Below are 21,205 nucleotides of genomic sequence, written 5' to 3' on the forward strand. Positions count from 1 at the left end.
ATTCACATGTATGGTCTGTAGTTCCCTTTGCTACGAGCATAGAGTTGAGTAGTTGAAACAGAGACCATATGGTGTTCTGGCATGCGGGAAAATGTCTTCAAATAAAATGAATAGTAAAGTTATTATTAAAAAGAGAAAAAACACCCCTAGGTACTCTGGTTTAAAAGTTAGCTTTTCAATATTTGAACAATATTTTCTTTAGGACTTCTCTTTAACCACAAAAACCTGCATCTTTTGACTCAGATATTTAAAATGTTTCAAATAAAGATTTTAAATTTGAATCAGAAATATTTAGAGGTGAATGATTTCCATTTGTAAATCCCACTATTTAGTAGTAAAGATGTTCCTTAAATGAGACCAACTGGTATGGTGGGCTTGTAACTGTAATTAGTGAAAGCAGGAGTTTCCAATATGCCCTGTAACACAAAGAACCCTGAATTTCGATCAGCATATCAATATGTTTTTCAAACTGCACCACATACAAGTTTCCTCTGCCTCCTATAGCTACATACCTAAAATAGTCTGAAGGTCAAAGCCAGACAGACATACCCTTGTCACTGAATGTGTTGACCATGAGTGATACAGTTGAGTTTATTTCTTCCACTAAAATTATGGAGAAAAAACAAAACATACGTAAAATAGTCTGAAGGTCAAACCCAGACAGATATACCCTCGTCAGTGAATGTGTTGACCATGACTGACGCAATTTTTTTTGCGTCAAAATTATGGGAAAAAACCCAAATCAAAACTCAAGGGTAATCACTGTAACAATCTTAAAAGGAAAAAAGGAGAGAAATAAATTCAAAAGTGCTCAAACACAATGATCAGCTCAGACTTGACTTTCACTAGAAAGTATTTTTGGAGTCCCATATTTTAACTGTTGAGTAAAGAAGGTTGTAACAGAAGGGATGTCTATGAGAAAGTAATGTCCAGCTAATATGTAAAGTATTTGTGATCTGAAAGAACTGTAAAATCGTCAGGTTATTGACAGCTGGAGAAATTCCACATGCTAAGCAACTCAACTACAAAGAAATATTAGCGGTTTCAGATGAAAAATAAACTTGAATCTGTAATTGAATTAGACAAGCCTTGCTGCACACAGGGCTATGCTGGTCACCAGGATACAAAGCAAACGCTGGGTTACCAGAAGTGCATTTATCAGCCACAGTGATTTATTGAGTGCTTTAATAATACAAGTGTACATCAACTGATCCACAGTCAAAAGTGGCAGGTCCCTAAGAAATTTACAAGCACTTTAAGTAAATCAAAATACATATTATTTTGTTCAATCCAACAGTCTTCTGTGTGGGGGACAGAAGGCTAGTGATAAACAGAGTCTCAGTAATGCACAGTGATTCTGATTGAAGCTTTTGTACAAAAAACTTGTTCCCAGTAGCATGCACCCACCAATAAAGACTTCAGTACAAAAAATTAACCCTAAGCACTACATTTAAGTAGAAATGAGATATAATTCTGAATTCGTGTTTTCCCAAAGATCACATAAAAGGAAAAAAATCAAAATAAAACAACAAAAAACAAAACCACACAGTAATACAAAGCTTTGTAAGAAAGCTCTTACTATTACAGATCCAACATTGTTTGCACTGAAAACAAAAGTTCCCATTCCATGTTAAGATGGAAAAAAAACCCCCAAATCTTTCAAGTTAATAGAAATCAAAAAAGGAAATAAACTGAGAAGGCAGGGGTGGGGGGGGTGGAGGGAAGAGAGAAGGAAAAGGAGGAAGAGGAGGGAGGGAGAAAGGAGTGGGGGATGGATGACATACCATCAGAAAAAGATTCAGAATTTAATAAAAATAAGAAAATAAGAACCGAGGTCCAGAGGGGTGGGTAGGGCTATTGATGCACTTGGTGAATGTGCTTGCACAGGTCCGGCGGGGGCAGCAAGCAGCAGGCCCCTATGTGGCATACCGCTTGGTCCACTGTCTGGCCATCCGGTCGTGCTCTGCTCTGTTGGTCATGTACTGTGTGGCAATGCTGCCCACCAGAGGGTCAGCTGGAAGGGAAGCAGAGTCAGGAGTCAGTAAATACCAGCAGCATTTCCTCTTTCAAAGCTGGGGGAAAGGAGTGTCGGAAAGCTAGCCCTAGATCAAGGAGTAGATGCAGAGGTGGCAGGAAGCTGCTGTTCTAACCTGTAACAATGTCACTTCAGCAAAGACCTGTAAATGACCTGCCAGTGACAGATCACTTTTCACACCGGCTGCCCACAGAGTCATCTACTTGCCCTTTTACTGATGGTTCTGGTCATTTCTTGACAGGTCGTACTCTCTCTCCCTGTTCCCACTGCACACTTCTCACCCCCCTCCGCTTGTTTTCAGGTAGCTGTTTCACGGAGAACTCTTTGGGAAGTGGTTCCGATGGCCTGGCCAACTCCTTTACCCTGGGGCTTAGACCCTAGGTGGTGGCACTCCCACCCCTCACTGCCTACATTGGGGGAGGCTTCAAGAGCCTCAGCTGAACACACCAACCTTAGTAAGAACCACTGACAATGGGGAAGATGGTCTACTTCCTCCTCCAAACTTGGAAATATCAAGATCCATATAGCTCTTTATTATAAAAATACCGGTAGATATTAAATAGCTAATACTCACATCCTGAAAGTTTAACATACTAACTCCATAAAACTCTGAGGAACTGACACATCAGGAAACTGAAACACTAGGGGGGTTAGTAAGTCACCCACCCAAGACAGAGTAAGCGGTAGAGCCAGGAGCCCACACACACTGAGCCTAGAGCCCACCATGCGCTGCTTGGGAGATTGCTTTCCACCCAGATAGGACTGGAAAAAAATCAGAGCAATTAAAAATAAATTTTTTTTTTTTTTAGGTTTCTGGGGGTCCCAGAACGCATCCCTTTCCCTTCATTCTCTACCTTCACTCCTTCCCTGATTTTTATTTCCTCTGCTTTTGGTGTTGAGAATTTGAGTGTATTAGATCTAGTGGATAAGAAGGAACCAAAATTAGCAAACAATATGTTAAAGATGAAAAAAGTAAGTAAGTGTGCCTGTGGTCTAATACAACCTATAACGTGGGAAGATTCTGAGACTAACCTAGTAAGATACTCATGGTCATACCTTCTCAGTATTAGAGGTGCAACAGAAACACCATCTTTTAACCATCTCCTGAGGCTGGTACTGCTGAAGCTGTTCCAAGCCCTCTCTCTGACTGACAAGACGCTGCTCACATTTTAACACACCTTGCTCATGTGTTCTTGGACTTGTGCTAAGCTTGTTACATTTATTCTAGGGAGAGGCCAGTTTCTTACATTCACTTATATCACACACAATTTAAACAGACTACCCAGTATATGGGTTTGTTCAGAACTTTTGCCTCTCTGCTCACTCTGTGCTTCTCCTTCACTTGCCCAAATGCTGAAACTGACACCATCACATAAATCAACCAGGTTCAAGAAGATTTAAACTAGTAATACCAAATGCCTGGAATCTGATTAAGATACTTAAAAAAAATGTGGTTTTTCAGTTCAGATTAAGTAATGACTTTAGTCTAAAGGGCCAAAGAGAGGTCTGAGTCACATTTCTCCACCTTTGAAAAAAAAATCATCTTATTCCAATTTTTGGCAGTCTAGAATGCAAAAGTTTGAGTAAAAAATAGGTATCCTCAAAAACTGGAGTCTACGTCACTCAAGACAGGTGTTTAATTGAACAGTATCTGTATTAATGAAATGCACTAAAGATCCATTTGTGCTTTCTTTTTTTTTTTTTTTTTTAAAGATTTTATTTATTTATTTGAGAGAGAGAGAATGAGAGACAGAGAGCATGAGAGGGAGGAGGGTCAAAGGGAGAAGCAGACCCCCTGCCGAGCAGGGAGCCCGATGCGGGACTCGATCCCGGGACTCCAGGATCATGACCTGAGCCGAAGGCAGTCGCTTAACCAACTGAGCCACCCAGGCGCCCCCCATTTGTGCTTTCTAACTCACGGATTGAGGTAAAGGATAGGCTTAATGTCAGAATGACCAGTCATGTTCATGCTCTGCCTTAAATCGTATCCTCACAGTGTGGGCAGACGGGGAAAAAGACAGGTCTGTCATTTCAGCTCAAAGGAGGATGAAGGAAAAGGAACAGGAAGCTGTGGGTGGGAAAAGGTGTTACAATCAAGTGTTAATATTATTTCAGTAGGGGAAGAAGGGGGGAAAATCTCAAAACAAGTTATAACACTGATAAAATTAACATGCACTGTGCAAAATTTTTTTGTACGCTTAAACAATTAAGATTAGATTTCTTTCATTAGATTCCTTTTACCTTTTCAAGTTTGATTTTAAAAAGAATATTTTTCCACCTGTAAAATTATACATGCTAACTATAAAAGCAATATTACTAATTAAAACTGCCTCAAACAATACACAAGACAGAAAACTGTAAGTGAAGACCATCTATAAATTTACTCAGAGAGAAGTACTGTTAACATTTGCCTTATATCTTCCTGGAATTCTTCTCTAAACACACAATTAAAAAAAGATTAATTTATAGTCTACTTTTGTAATGTTAAAAACTCACTATATGGCAAATAACTTTTTATATCAATAATTACAAATCTACTTCATCATTTTTAGTATTCACCTGAATAACCAACTTCTTGTTTAGAGACATTTAAGTTTCTTCCAATTTTTGGCTTTATAAACAGTGCTGTGAGGAACATTACTGTGCATACACTTTCACAAATTTATGCAAATCTGAAATTTTTAAAGTATAAATGAAAAACATAAAAGTATAAAATGAAGGAATTTAAAAATCACATGTTATTAACCAAGTAGGTCTCAGTGCTAAAATGTTTTGCTGAATAAAAGTTAAGATTGTCAGTCAACCAAAACTATGTAATATAGGGGCCCCTGGGTGGCTCAGTCAGTTGAGTGGCCAGCTCTTGATTTTGGCTCAGGTCATGATCTCGGGATCCTGGGATCGAGCCCTGCATTGGGCTCCGTGCTCATTGGGGAGTCTGCTTGAGGATTCTCTCTTTCCCTCTGCCCCTCCCCCTGACTCGTGTTCTCTCTCTCCTTCTCATATAAATTAAGTAAATAAATACATCTTAAAAAAAAAAAAGGAAAGCAAAATACCATTAGAAAACCAAAAACAAAACTATGCAATATATATGTAGCGAATGACTATCACAGTGAATTTAATGGAATAAAACACACTTTTTGTAGTGTATTTATAATTACGAACCTAAGTAAAGATGAATCTTCTTACACAGGTTTCATATTTCATGGACAGTTATGCCAGGGATGTAATAACAGTCTCTAAACATAAATTACTTGCTTATTTCTCTAACAATTTCTTTCTAAAAAAGAAGGAAAAAATTCCTTTTGGCTTCCACATTATTACTTTGGGTTTCCACATTATTACTACTTTCCCAAATCTTCACTGATCTTTGATATTATCCTCTATCAGTCTTCTTCTTACTAAAGAAAACCCACAAAATTTATCAGTGGATAAGTAAATTAAAATTTAAGTCTTCTACATTTTTTGCCTTGTTCACAGCAATTATATGAATTTTTGAAAAGAGGAGCATGTTTATGCTTACAGCACAGGGTTGGATGATTTTAAGCGCTTCATTCTCCCAAATACCAATGCTGCATATATTAGAGATTCCCTGAAGCTGAGGAATAGGATTTACAGCATGGGCAATGGAAAATCATGGGAGTGAGAGTTGGTATATAATGCTCTTCATTAACTAGACCTCTAAACCACATCACCTCACCTGTTTAACAAAAATGCCTTCATTTTTGTTGACACAATACTAGCTATGAAATACTAGCCTGAATGGAAGTGTAAGACTAAAAGACCATCGACAAGGGGCAGCACACCACTCTCTCCTTCCTTGTCTCACCTCTGCCTCCTTACACAGTTCCAGGTGCAAAGAGAAGCTGGTTAGTAAGTGCTTGTTGACTGAATAACCATCATGATTATTTGCAAGTGAGTAAAAGGTGATTATACCGAGTACTCTGCTCCCTCTCCCATTTTTTTAAGATCTGTGGTCTGTGCACCTTTGATTCTGGAAAAGAAAGGCTCAGACGACTCCTGCAACTTCATCTCTAGGCTTGCCTCTCTCCTGGCTGGGGCTACACTGGGTACCCTGGAAGCCAAATGGCTTAAAGCTTGTCCGGAAAAGGGGGGAGAGAGGAATCAGTACTAAAGGGGATAAGCAGCAGCTATATGGCAAGAAGGGAGTGGAAAAGACAGGCAGACTACTGAACTGCGGAGTTATTCTATTTGGAAGGTCAAAGAACATTCTATCTTGGTTGGTAGGTGATATGGGAAAAATTACATGGAAAAAAATTGGATTCCCTTTTATTAAAAAAAAAATTTTTATTTACTTAGAGAGAGAGCGAGTGAGAGAGAAAGCACAAACAGGGAGAGGGGCAGAGTGAGAGGGAGAAGCCGACTCCCTGCTCAGTGGGAAGCCCTACATGGGGCTTGACCCTGGGATCATGACCTGAGCCAAAGGCAGACGGGCTTAACCGACTGAGCCACCCGGGCGCCCCTGGATTCCCTTTTCTTAAGAAAACATATATATTCTTAAAAAAACCACAAACAAAAAATAGTACAGAATAGTGGACAAGGGCATGGGCTTTGGATACAGACTGCTTGGGTGTGTATCTCAATTCCGCTAGTAACGGAGTCACCTTGGGCAAATTACTTAACTTCTCTGTGCCTCAGTTTCCTCAACTACAAAATAGAGACAATAACTACTCCCTAGAATGCTGTAAGAATTAAATGAATTAATTCTTGTAATGCACATACAAAATTGCTGCTATTATTTTCAAAATAAAGACTGGCAACTAGGTGTTCTTATGCATCATATTTTATTTTAAAATATAAATTTGATTGTCTTCATGAAGACATTCTCTTCAGATAAAATCCAAAAGTCCTTAGTATGGCTCCCAAGATCTTTGGTCTAGACCTAATCTTTCTAGCCTCCCGTCCCCATGCTTGCAGCCAGAAAAAACAACTTGCAGCTTCTTCAACATAGGTCTGCACTTTTACTTCTGCTGCTTCCTTTGCTTGAAGGCTTCTACTCATTTCTCAACATTTAGCTCAAGCACAACATCCTTGGGGATGTCTTCTAGGAGCTCCCTAGCAGTCTTATGCGTCCCATTTCTGTTTTGTCTGTTCTTACCTCTATCACTGCACTGAGAATACTGCCTTTTAGTTGTCTGTTTACTTATCCCTATTTCCCACTGGGCTGAAGCCTACACATTCATTCATTTGACAAATATTTACCGAGTCCGTACTCTGTTCTAGGTACTGGAGAACTAGTGCTAAACAAAATCCTGCCTCATAGGACTCTGCCTGTCACTCTGTTTCCCTCTTGTTAACTCTGTTTACTGTGTGGATCTAAGTACGGACAGAAGAACGTAAGACAAGTAAGTAAGGAACACACACAAAACAGTAACCATAAATAGCAGCTATTCCATATGCATGTGTCCCTGTGTAGCACGAGCATTGTAAGTTGGTTCATCACAGAAGTTTCTTCTCTAGATGTGAATTATCAGCAAATCAGAGAAAGGGTCCTGATAGTGATTGTGACAGCTTTCTTTCACTTTCTCCTGTTATTTTTTAAAAAATTATTTTATTGTTGAAATTTGTGCTCTGCACTTTGCCATTTCTTGGATTCCTCAAGGCTGTAAGTGACCGCTTTGCCAGCCGTTCAGTTATGCCTGTGATTAACACCATTCTTTTAGCTTCCCATCAAGTCCCTGGAGGCCTTCCGTGCGTCTGCCTTGTAATGAGGTGAAGTAGCTCATTTCTGTCTTTCATGAAATTTTTTGTTGGTGATTTGGTCTAGCTTAGTTTTCTTTAATCTTTTATAAAACAAAAAAGTAACAGATGCTCATATATAATAAACTCAAATAATAAAGAAGTACATATGACGTAAAAAACATTACCTTCTTCCCTCTAATTTCCTTCATCCCCAAACCCCTTCCATCTCAAGGTAACCCTGTTAACGGTTTGATACTCATCCCTCCATACTTTTTTCTTTCTTTATGCTTAAATCAAATGGGAATCACATAAAAAAACATCCTGCAACTTGCATTTTCCTCTGTAACAATACATTGCAGTTGCATTTCTAAGGCAGTACAAATAGACCTAGCTCATTATATTTAATAATCACAGGGCATTCCTTTGTGGTTATTCAGCAGTCTGTCATTCCTCTCCTGATGCACACGTAAATTTGATCTGATTTTTTGTTATTACAACTAGTATTACAGTCTTGTATAAATCTTTGAGCACATGGTTAAATACTTCTGGGGGTAGATTCCTCTAAGTAACAGTGCTGGACCAGAGAGCACACATTTTAAACTTTGGTAAATACTGCCAAACTGCCTTCACTCAAAGGATGTACAATTTACCCTGTTTCTGAGCATTCTCAACAACACTGCATTACCTTTTTAATTTTTTTGTTAGATTAACAAAAAAAAATCTGTCATTGTTGTAACTGCATTTAACTTGATGCCTTACTAAGGTTTAACATTTTCTCCTGTTTGTTCACTATTTATATTTCTTTCTCTGTGATTTGTTTGTTCATGTCTTTTGTCCATTTTTTCCCTACTAATATGAAGGAACACTTTATACATTATAACTATCAAGCATGCACTGAAGTTTAGCTTTGGCCTCAGTATTCAGCCAAAATCTGCTTTAGTCTTTGGAAGACTGAACAGACAGATGCCTCCTTTGATGTCATTTCCAGCTTTACTTAACTTGTGGAGATCAAAGATCATGTAAGTTGCCATCATATTTAATAGGCACGATACCATCATTTGTACTCAATGCTACTATCTGAACACTGGTTTAAAAAGTATTGGTAAGCATTATGAATGTAACTTGGGACTGAAAATCTCTTTCAGCCAAAGATAAACACTATGGCATACAAGGGAATAATTTGGAACTGCTGTCTCAGGTATTCAGACAAATGTTCAAAGTGAGATGGAAGAGCAGCTACCATGTGAAAAAGCTGCTGGAACAAAACGGGTCTTAGTACTGTCCGCTGCATAAACTATGACGGATGGGAAAGGTAACCACCAATGGCTGCTGGGAAAGTAGCACGTCCAGTGACTGTGGGAAGCAGCAAGCCAATGTAAAAATATTAGAAATTAAAACGTGAGGGGAAAACAACCTTATGTTTGTTTCTTAGATACTTAGGAAGTGTTTTCTTTAAGCACTGCACACAGCTTCAGTTCACGGAGCACTTCAGTGACACGCACCACCACCACTAGCCAGATCTTCAAGTCTGGGGGCTGAGAAGGTAAGTCTTCCCCTTTTTATAAGTGTTAGAGGAAAAGGAAAATTCACTGATCCGACAGCAGAATCTCCATGAATGGTAACCTACACTGGATAAATAAGCCTCCCCCTCCTGATTCATGCTTTTCATCCAGGGAAACACCCAGTTAAGTACTCTGCAAATACGCACAGGAGCCATCTAGTAGCTGGCAGTGCTCAGAAATCATATTGCTCTGTCATAATGACAAAATCCAAATATCCTGAATTTTTAATATTAAAATTATAATATTACTTATATTCTTAAAATAAAATTTCATATTTACTATTGTATGGAAGAGGATCGTTTTATGATAGGAATAATCAGCCTTGCCTTAGGTTGCTCATTGATTTTAACACTGGCTGTTCAGTATTCAGCCAAAATCAATTCAGTGCACCTTTAAGAATAACAGTATTTATCCATTATGTGCGGAGGAAATACTTTCTCTTAGTGTATCATTTGTCCTTTAACTGAGTTTATAATGCCCTTGCCATACACAAGTTTAAATTTTTAGTAAGTCAATCTTTCCTTAACATTTTCTGGTTTGATGTCATGCTTACGTACAAAGGCCCTCTTCATTCACTCCAGCATTTTAGAAGTATTCCCCTATATTTACATATAGTAACTTTTAGTGCAATGCTAGCTTTATCATACACAAAGTTCCTATACATATCTGGATCGGATTCTGTACTGATGTTCTTTCAATAGATGAATTTGTCTTTTGCTTTATTTGTTCCTCCTGCTTTTCTCACTGTTTTGGTATGGGGTAGGGTAAGTTCTTACCCTTTCCCATTTTTTTTCCTTCACTAAAATTTTATTTGAAGAATCCTAACCTTTTTTTTTTTTAAAAAATTTATTTATTTATTTATTTATTTGACAGAGAGAGAGATAGCGAGAGTAGGAACACAGCAGGGTGAATGGGAGAGAGAGAAGCAGGCTTCCCGCCAAGCAGGGAGCCGGATGCAGGACTCGATCCCAGGACCCTGGGACCATGACCTGATCCGAAGGCAGACGCTTAACGACTGAGCCACCCAGGCGCCCCTGAAGAATCCTAATCTTGATGAGGTTAAGACTTGGAGCATTTAAAGCTATTCCACCCCACAGGTATAGGAATCTTATGTTTCTTTTGAAGAATGTTATCAAGATTTAGGAATATCTGAATTCCTGAATTCCTCTGGGTCTACTAATTAAAAATCAAGTGAGTAGGACAGAGTTAAGGTTTTTGTATTCTGGAACGTTGGGGAACCAAACTACTAATTATAGGCCTAGCCCAAACCAGAAAGATTGTTAAGTACCCTGAGAACACACACACACGCGTGCATGTGTGACTCGAAGTGATTTAGGAGGAAAATCATCATGTCTGTGATTTAAACCAAATGGTGGATATTACCAAACTAGATATAAATTTGAAAATGCTAAACAGAACTGCATATAAGTCTAGCAAGATGTGCTGTTAGTCCAGAATTAATAACTAGTGATGTTAAAAGAGGTACTGAGTATCCCAAATTCTAAAGAGACCATCAATACCTTCCATAGGACTTATTAAGAGAAGATGAGCTGGCTCTGACAACCCCAGGTATCTATCATAAAATATGGGAAAGGAGAGAAAGAAGGTTTGTGGGATTACTGAGCTACCACCTTGGGAGTGTGGTGTGTGGTAGTGGAGCGTCTCTGTCTTCCTCCTCCTCAGCACCACAAAAACAAATACTGAGAAATGACTTTTTCTTCTCAAAGCCATGCAAGGAGGGTAACAAGAGACCCACCAAGTAAAGACTGGGGTGTCTTCGAGAAGCAGACTGGAGTGTCATCCCTGGCCAGAGATTTAAACCAGGTATGAGGTGATTTGCCCCTTGACTATCTGATTAGAGAGAGCGGGCACCAAGGAAGTGGTCTATACTTTCCCTGCTATCTCATCAGGGTCCTATCAAGAAGGCAGCTCCCCTAGTAACTAAGAGGCTCTTAGGAGAATGCTATCTGGAACCAGCTTGCAACCAATTTTTAAATTTTTAGGAATTTAAACATAGCCATTATTAAAAATTAAAGTTACAATTAAATAAATTATTTACAAACAAGGGTAATACTTAAAACTCATTTCTTAATTATTTTACTGCTATGATTATTATTCTCATAATTTATTTTTATGCCTACTCTATCTGTATGGTGCAAAAAAAAACAACAACAAAAAAAACAACCAATGTGCTATCGTGCACCTTGTCCCAATTGTGCATTCAGTTTAAGGTCATGCATGTAGCCTGAAATTGGCAAATGCTACAATTTAGGACTTGGATTTATTGTTTTGTTGATTGTCTGGAGCTAAGAAAGTGATGGATAAAATGCTAATAATGCAGATTAAACCTAAAAGTGTAGCATGTCTAGAGTCCTTACATTGTGAATAGCATAAAAACTGGAGGATATATTCTTCCAGCATTTGAACCTAATTCAGCAAAGAAGTTGCTCATGACACTAACAAGTGAAATTCCAACATCCTTCTTTATTGCATTTTTGTCTTAGTTCTTAAATGAAAATATCCAATATTCATGTTAGAAGTACACTTACCTGTCAGTTGCAACCATAGGATGGCTATAGATTTTAGTAAAAATCACTGAATCTCTTCTAGGACAATCAAATGACTACATGAAATTTACATTAAAGAGTATTGTATATTTTATTATCTGTAAATTGTATACATTCTTTACATCAGTAAAATGTATAATAAACTTATGTATGTGCATATACACATGCCACATACCATCACTCGACTCCAACCCCTAGCCAGTTGTTAAATATTTACTGGGACACCACAGGAGAAGGCGTTTATTAGGAGGATGAGCTAGGGCTCAGTCTTCCACATCAGGGAACTGGGCAGTGAGTTCTCCAAATTACCCATGTGAAGCAGCATTTTCACACCTGTCACCCACAAGGCATGGATGGCAAGACGATGCTTGCCAAAGAAGCAAGGAAAATAATAACCACAGGAAATTAGGTAAAGGGACACTGTTCTCATTCATTACCTAGCCTCCAACTGCTTAGGAGTTAGGCCTTGAAAAGGGAGGAGAAGGCAGTATCTGAGAACCAGACCATGTTCCATCCACCCTGATGGGAATGGAGGGGGAAATTAAATTTAAATCAGGTATGAGAGGGGAGTTTAAAAATGGACCAGATTCACCTTCTAATAACTGAAAGTGACCTGGATGCTATGAGATCTGCTAAATATTATTAAGGAACAGAAAAGCAAGATTCAACAAAACAGGGCCTAAGGCAGTGACAGGAGAAAATTAAAACCATTCCATATTAATACCCACTGAATTGAGACTGCTCAATAAACAATACAAAATACACTGGCTATAATCTAAAGTATACTCTTGATAAAATACCTTTAAAAATTTAAAACCTCATCCTATAAGTCTACATAGCAGTGCTATGTACATTAAATCAATGTGTGTTTTCAAATATAAGCGTTCTATTAGAATAGACTCCTCTAAAGAATGGTACAGATGCTGCATTCCTACTGAGAAGTTATTGGGTTACAATTCCAAGCTTAGTTAAGCAATAATTTCTAATGAACTCTAAGAAAATATCCTTAGAGTAGAGGACTTGTTTAAGATACCAGAGATTCACACATTGCTTTCCCCAAAATACCACTGTAAAGAGCTGTTGTTGCAGCAAGCAGGAAAGAGTCAAAGATGCCAACATGTTAAAGCTGGGTTTTTTTAAAAAAGCAGCTTCACTGAGATATAATTCATATAGTTTACCCAATTAAAGTATACACTTCAATGGTTTTTAGTACATTCACAGTTATGCAACTATTACCACAATCCATTTTAGAATTATTTTCATCACCTCAAAAAGAAACCTTGTACCCATTGGCGGTCACTCCTCATCTGCCCAAATCTTCTAGCTCTTGGTATCCAGTAATCTACTTTCTGTCTCTATATATTTGTCTGTTCTGGACATTTCATAGAAATGGAATCATACACATGATGATCTTTTGTGATTGGCTTCTTTCACAAGACATAATATTTTCAAGGTTCATCCATGTTGTAGCATGCATCAGACTCATTCATTTTTATTGTCAAATAATATTCTATTGTATGAGTAGAGTACATTATATTTATCCATTCATTAGTTGACGGACACGTGGGCTATTTGCACTTTTGGCTATTATAAATAATGCTACTATGGACATTTGTGTACACGTTTTGCTTGAACATGTTTTCATTCCTCTTGGTATATACCTAGGTGTGGAACAGCTTGGTCAGAGGTAACCCTATGTGTAACCATTATAGGAACTGCCAAAGTGCTATCCAAAGAGATTGCATCATTGTATATCCCTACTAGCAATGTGTCAGGGTTCCAATTCTCCACATCATCATCAACACTTGTAGATTTTAATGAGAAACTAGCTTACTGGCCTATATGTAACTATATGTACCAGGTATCCCAGGTTATTTTTAAAAAAAGATTTATTTGAGAGAGAGAGAGAGCACAAGCATGTGCAAGCAGGGCGGGTGGGGGGCAGAGGGAGAGGGAGACAAACAGACTCCTCGCTGAACGGGGAGCCTGACATGGGGCTTGATCCCAGCACCCTGAGATCATGACATTGAGCTGAAACCAAGAGGTGGATGCTCAACCGACTAAGCCATTCAGCTGCCCCCTGCACAGGCATCCAGTTATTCAAAAATATATATTCCTTCCTGCCAAGCATGGAAAACAAATTATTTTAGAGTATTTTTCTCATGGTCTCTGGCTGTGAGAGACTGAAGACTATCCTGATCCTGTCTTCTACTTCTAACCCTGATGGAAGTAAAAATGACAATAATCTAATGAAACTTGTTTGCAATGCACACCTTTTCTTCAAAATAAAAAGATATTTTTATTCCATAGTCCTAAATGTAGTCTACTGACTACAAATATTTTTTTTTTTTAGAAATTTTTTTTAAATTTTTTTAATTTTTTTTTTAAAGATTTTATTTATTTATTTGAGAGAGAATGAGACAGAGAGAGCACACGAGAGGGGGGAGGGTCAGAGGGAGAAGCAGACTCCCCGCCGAGCAGGGAGCCCGACGCGGGACTCGATCCCGGGACTCCAGGATCATGACCTGAGCCGAAGGCAGTCGCTCAACCAACTGAGCCACCCAGGCGCCCTACAAATAAATATTCTAATTGATCAATTTTTCCCTTAAATAGTCTTTTCTGTTTACACTATTCAGTAGCTAAGAATGGGGCAGGAGATGGCTTTCAGAGGAGTGTGAGTACTGCAATCATGCCCTGGATACTATCACACAGGTCCACAATCTCCACTGCATCTGGGAATCTGGACTTGAGTCCAGGGATATAAATAATCCAGCGCAGAGCCAGAGCTGGACAAGACTCTCAGGGGTTTCAGTTTACCAGATCATCCTGCTTGCCTTCGAGTGCCGGAAATCTGTAGTGGAGGCAGCCATGTGGATGATGTCCCTGCTGAGGTATGACACTGAGGGTGTAGGCTTTGATTTGGGCTGAGGCTGCTCTTATCCTCTCCTCCAAAAGGGATGTTGTTGAATTCTCTGCTGAAGTTAGAACCCAACCATTACCTCTGTCTCTCACTGTGCTTGCCAACTCCCCTCTCTCGGTGAGGGTAGGCAGTATTTCTTTCTCAGTCTTCTACCACAAAACCAGCAGTGTCTGGGGCACTGTGGATGACCAGTCAATAAATATTTAATAAGTGAATTAATGGGTAATTAGATCCAGTGATCAGGACGAAATTTGGTTTATAGATGGTATCAAGTTCCTGGCATCTTCCTCCTCATGCTTAAGTCTAAATGACATTTTATGCCTATAAGATCAGTGGCTCTCCAAGTTGCTGACTTCAGACAGTAAACATCTGGGCAGCCCTGGTGTCATTTTTTTGTGGTTTAATAGTTATCTCTGCTTCGAGTCTAAAGCAGGCAATATGCTCTATTTCTTATAATTGTTCTCTTGCTTTCTTCAAGCTTCCTCATCTCTTTTAGTCCTTGAAGGTTTCAATTCTTTTAATTCATAAAGATTCCTATATTTAGTCTGTATTCAGTGGTTTCCCATTTTACTGACATCTTGTCTGAACTCGAACTTGTTGTTGTTTTAACCCCTTGGGCAACATGTTCTCCCCTACTTCTGCTTCAGCCAAGTGGGCAGGTCTTTTTCTAGGACTCAAACTCTTACTGTATCCTTCTAATAGAGGGAAAGAACCATGTCCAAACAAATTCTAATATATCATAAGTGGTAAATTATTTTCCATTTTTCTGGTAACCCACTGGCTACCAGAAACTGACTAAATAATATTCACTGGTCTTAGAACGCATCCTTCTTGTTCACCAAGATTGGCTTAGAAATCTTTGGGAGACCAGGCATAGCCAAGTTCACACATGGCTAGGAAACCACGTCCTGGGGATTCTGATTCCCAAATATCTCCTGGCCCTTCCCCTCCTCTTCCTCTTCATGGCCTCTGTCATCTCTTACCTGGACCATCAAAATACGTTCTTGAACGTCTGTCTTCAGTCTCTCCACTCTCAGATGAACTAAACTTTAGTCTTTAAAGGCACAAACCTGGTCATGCAAGGTCCCTCTTTCAAAGCTTTCTATTCCTGTCCAACTTTGCTCCCTTTACCACACCCACCCTCCCACCCCAGTAGCAAGGCTGACTATACACAAAGATGCACTTTTGCCATAGCCTGTCTGATGTCCCAGATTGTTTTTACACATTAAATTTTTTTTTTCAATATCTTAGTCATACTTTTTTCTTCAATAGGGGTCGTTCTAATATTTTCCTTCCTATTTAGTTTTTGCCGTTTCTGGAGGAAATATATTTTCAAAAGAAGTAAGCATATTAATGTAAGAGAACACTATAACATAAATTACTGTGAAATCATTGCCCCAAAAGAATAATTCATGGTAAAAAATTTTGTGCTAAGTGTAAAGTGCTGGCCTATATATTAAAACAATGCATCAGTGCAAAGTGGTTTCCATCTTAATGGCTTAGAACAACAACTCCTGACAACAGTTTGGTTGGTCTATAGTGTCCTTGTTTTCCCTAGGGAAATCAATCTCTGCTGAAGAAGAAAATACAAACCACTGATCTCATGGTGTGGGGGGTGGGGTTGTGTTTTAAAACACAGAAAGGAGGAAAGAAAAGAGGTAAGACAAAAAGCACTTGTCAAAGTTATCTGTCTACACATTAACTCCTTAAAAATAATGCTGAACTGTTTTTTATTTTTTTTTTAAGATTTTATTTTAAAGTAATTTCTACTTTATGTGGCGCTTGGACTTACAACCCCTGAGGATCAAGAGTTGCATGCTCTACTGAGCCTGCCAGGTGCTCCAATAATGCTGAATTATTTGGGCACAATCACCTTGTCCCATATGTGAGAAAGGGGAAAAAAAAAAAAGATCAAACTGCTCATTGTGGGATTTTTCTAATCAGCATTTTAAACTGGATTTTAAACCTTTTCAGACTTAAGCCAATTTCTCTCTCACCAGATGGCCCCTGTAACTTCCCTAGGATGGAAATCCCAACTCTGCTTCCTGCTGCTTCCCTAAGTAGGTCTTTGATTACCCCTAACAAGCCCTGTTGCACTGGCCTCTCTAACCTGCTGACCTTTCTTTACCTTAACACTTCTCAGTCGAGCTGCAAGCCTCTTTTTAAAAAAAAAAAAACGCCTGGCCTACTTTGCGACAAGGACATACATCAAAACTCTCCAACTTTCCCTCTCTTCACCACAGTGTAGTAATTCAAAGTTGGGCCTCTCTTTAACTGACTGTATAGCACCTTTGTAAAGTAGGGGAAATCCAACTTGTATCTGGTTGGCTCCCTCCATATTTGGCTGATTTCCTGGCATATTTTCCCCTCCTGACCCGAAAAGACCTTTCTCTCCCAGAGGAAACGTTCGAATACCTGATCATAATGTGACTGTCAATCTAAGGTACCATCTTTTCCACAGGTATGTACATTTTCAAAGAGAACTATAGAGACCACATTTAGCACAAAGAAATGAAACTAACAAAATATAATTGGAACAAAAGAGTATGTGCATAATTTCACTCTGTGTTTTGACTAAAAGGAGTGTGGGGTTCTTCAGATCACAGAGCTGAAAGCCACCATCCATTCTGCCACTAAGGGGCCCAGCACAGTGTCTGACACACAACTCTTATCTTTTCCATCCCCTTCCCAGAAGCCTGGTTTTTGATGACTACGTTTTATGTAGCTAGCTGTGCTAGTCATTCTTCATGGATATCTGACCTGCACTGATGGTTCAGCTTTTCAAATGACATTTTAACATTCATATTCTACTACTTTAATTCTTTCTCCAAGATACATCATTAAAAGTGAGAAAACAGGTTGCAGAAAACTGGCTTCTTGGCTGTGATTATGCAGACCATTTAATGGGTGGGAGGGACCATGCTTTTTACTCTGTGGATGATGCTGACAGGAGTTCACCTACAGGGGTTTTAACCCACCCCACCACTATATTTATTCAACACTGGTCAAAACATGGGATTCTTGTTGGAAATTCAAAAGCCACTCCTGAGTCAGCATGAAATGGGACATGCTGAGGCCCTAAGTTTTAACTGCTGTGTGGTGGGCACAGCCACAGGTCCCCAGATGCAAGGCTTCATTGGAAGTATTTTTTTGAAACTACATTTTGGTGTTAAAATTGAATCTGGTAACCACCACTAAATTATACAACCCTATTTAAATTCTAAAATAGTTATTTTTACAGCAGCCTTATAAAGTTTAATTTACCCCCTTGCCCTGAGAGATTTAATGAATGCTTAAAACAACTCCACCTATTTTTCTGTAATTGGCTACATTTGTTTCCAGTATAAACATGCTGACTAGATTTGCATAGTGATTATATGTCTAGAGCTCTATTTTTTGGTGGTGGTGGTGGGGGGAAGGCAATGAATAGACCTACTGCCCCTAAATGAGAATGAACTCACATTTGCATAAACAATTATATTTTCACTTGCAAATTAGGTACCATTTGTGTCTATAAGGTTTTCCCAGTTTAAACAGCCATTCTTCAGACACACACATAGTGATTATTCTTAGGGATGATGACTTTAAAAATATACATGTCTTTTTTGCAAGGTTAAATCAGCCCTCTAGACCTGATAGTTTTGCTCCACTTTGTCAGAGGTCATGAGAACAAATTTTTGGTACTGACAACATGCTATACTGTCTTACTTAGGTCTAAAAAAAACAAGACAAAACATAACACACAAAAAAATACCCCCAAATCAAACCAAAAAAACAAAACCAAAAAACCCAAACCAAACCAAAACAAAAAAACCACTCAAAAGCCAAAACCCCCACAAATACAACCCTCTGGAAAATATATACCTAAAGGACTATTTATGATGAAAAAAATTAATAGCGTGGATGTTCCTTTTAATTTTATCTACTTGCCACATTTCACTTATAGAGTACTTTTAGTGAGGATTCTTGTTTACATCCCTAAATTATCAATTTGAAATTTACTGAATTCTTCAAAAATTTTTTTATTCAGATAAAACACTAAGTTAAAAGCTTCAAAAAGAAAATCATTACAGAAAATAATATGACCTGCTCAGCACACTAGGAGAGACTTCCAGCTCCATATTAATAAATTGATACAGAGGGATACTGAATAGCCTTTTGGCCTCTAAAGGAGAATATACCCACTATTTGCGTGAACAATGACTATATTTTCACTTGCAAATTAGGTCCAGCCAGGACCTATAGGGCTTTCCATATTTAAACTACTCAGTCCAGGATAATCATAAGAATTAGTAATAAATCAAAATAGTATTAGAGAACTATTCCTATAAAGATAACAAAAGAATTAAGCATCAGCGTTTTACTTGATCAGAGATTATTTCTACTGTACATGCAACCAAACCACTGCGCTGTCAACTCATGTGAAGTATTTTAACCAAACTTTAAAACTGTTATCGGAGGGACAAGCAGATGTTTGTGTCTTTTATTCAGCAATGTAACAAAAAAAAAAAATAAGAAAAAAAAAAAGGAAGGAAGGAAGGATGTATAAACTGCTCGTGGCAGGACAGACCAGGCTGCTGGTATTAAACATGACTATATCTTATTTCTGGAGGCAGGTATTAAGTTTTGTTTAAAATCGGAAATGAAAATTAGCTTAGTAATTTAAGTCTAATTCTCATTTGTACTAAGTTCAAGTCTCTAGTATATAATATCTGACACAGAAAGACCCTCAGGTAATCTAGTGTGGGGGTGACAGGTCATGGTTAAGGCTGATTGCAGGGCAGAAAAATGAATGTTTAATGTCTTCCATGCTCAATGGCTCTTTAGAACTGCCTGTCCCTGGGAGTGATGTTAAATGCTTAATGAAACGCAGTTGGATTCCTTAAAAGATGCTTGGCTGTACTAACAAGCCAACCTTCAGATTTATAATCAAGCTATAAACCAAAACAAAAATGAGTCATTGTTTCCCCAGGGACAACACAGAACTTTAGTGCTTAATTTCATTAGCTGGTTATTTTTAATCCATCAAAACTAAAGTCCATGAGTTGCAATATGTTTAGCCCATACCTACACCAAATCATTACATTACACTTGTGTTGAGACTTCAATTTTCTGATGATTTGACTGATCTCATTAGAATTTCTTAGGAAATGGTACTTAATTTATCATGGGAATGAAGGTGTTGTAAAAATTTGGTTTTAGACTTTGAGCTAGTCAATAAATAACATTCAGATGAGCAGATTTTAGTGAACAGAAATGTGGAAACAGGCAAACCAATACACTCATCCTGAACAGGCATGGCATTATCCAACTAATGGATCCTAAGAAACTATGTCATATTAAAAAAGTTGGTACACATCATCCCTCCCATTCACCTACAATATACCACAAGTTAGAGTAAGGATGAAATTCTCTGAATAGCCACAAGGTGAGTCCACTTTTGAGAAAATCTGCTGATGAGATGGTACCTTGAACCTCCTTTTCCAGGAGACTGATTTTGGGATGGTCCAAACATCATATTACTTTTATTATTTATTATTTTTATTTTTTTAAGATTTATTTATCTTAGAGAGAGAGTGAGCGAGCACACACGCACAAGGAGAGGGAGCAGCAGAGGGAGAGAAACTCAAGCAGACTCTGTGCCAGGCGCAGAGCCTGACATGGGTCTCGATCCCACAACCCTGAGACCATGACCTGAGCCAAAACCAAGAGTTGGATGTTCAACTGACTGAGCCACCCAGGCGCACCCATACTATTTTTAAGTGAGTCTGAGATTCAAGCATCAAACTGAAAACATATATATGTATACTTATAGATAAGTCTGTGTATGTGTTTGCTGCAGTGCATACAAATCAGGGGCAGAGGAGAAGCAATAATAAAGTACAGTTTTTGTATACTTGAATTTATTTGGGCTTTCACCCTATACTTACAGAATAGAAGATACTAGGCAGTGTACTTCTGAGGTCTGAGAATGAAATGTGCAGATCGGACATGGTAAGTCTGATACTAGCCCGAAGTCATGGTGAAGTATTTAGGCAACCAGGTTTTGTTGGGGCATCAAGCCGTTAGTGGCTTTGGAGGACATATCTCATTAGGCGGAACCAACGCTTGCGCAGCTACTATTGTTGGCGTGCCTTTGATAAAATGATCTATAATATAACCTTCAAGGGATATCAACCCAGAGTATAACAATGAGAAATGCAGTAAGACAGCCATTTTGACATGCTCCTCTCAGACACAGGCTGACCTAGTGTACTGATGTCAAGAGACATAAAAAACTAGATTGACTTTCTAATGGAATTTGTCATATCCTTATAAACTCCAAGGAAGGCTACTTAAGCCTCGTTTGTGGACAAGAGAGTAGAGAAATACAATGACAGACTAACTTGCTAATAAAGAACTGAGAATTTACCTTTGAAAA

General features: G+C 38.5%; 1 protein-coding gene across 3 annotated transcripts in view; it reads right to left on the bottom strand.

The window, feature by feature from the left end:
- Positions 1–1,150: 1,150 nt before the first annotated feature.
- Positions 1,151–21,205, bottom strand: part of UBE2E2 (ubiquitin conjugating enzyme E2 E2) — a 351,397-nt gene continuing 331,342 nt past the window's right edge. For all 3 annotated transcript variants that reach the window (XM_006735242.3, XM_081825770.1, XM_081825772.1), the window contains one exon: positions 1,151–2,014. In XM_006735242.3, coding sequence (XP_006735305.1) covers positions 1,917–2,014 — 98 coding nt within the window. In that variant the 3' untranslated portion in view covers positions 1,151–1,916. The remainder of the gene's footprint in view (positions 2,015–21,205) is intronic.

The sequence above is a fragment of the Leptonychotes weddellii genome, chromosome 1 (assembly GCF_054177405.1).
Source record: "Leptonychotes weddellii isolate Sample4059 chromosome 1, ASM5417740v2, whole genome shotgun sequence".
Classification (NCBI taxonomy): domain Eukaryota; kingdom Metazoa; phylum Chordata; class Mammalia; order Carnivora; family Phocidae; genus Leptonychotes; species Leptonychotes weddellii.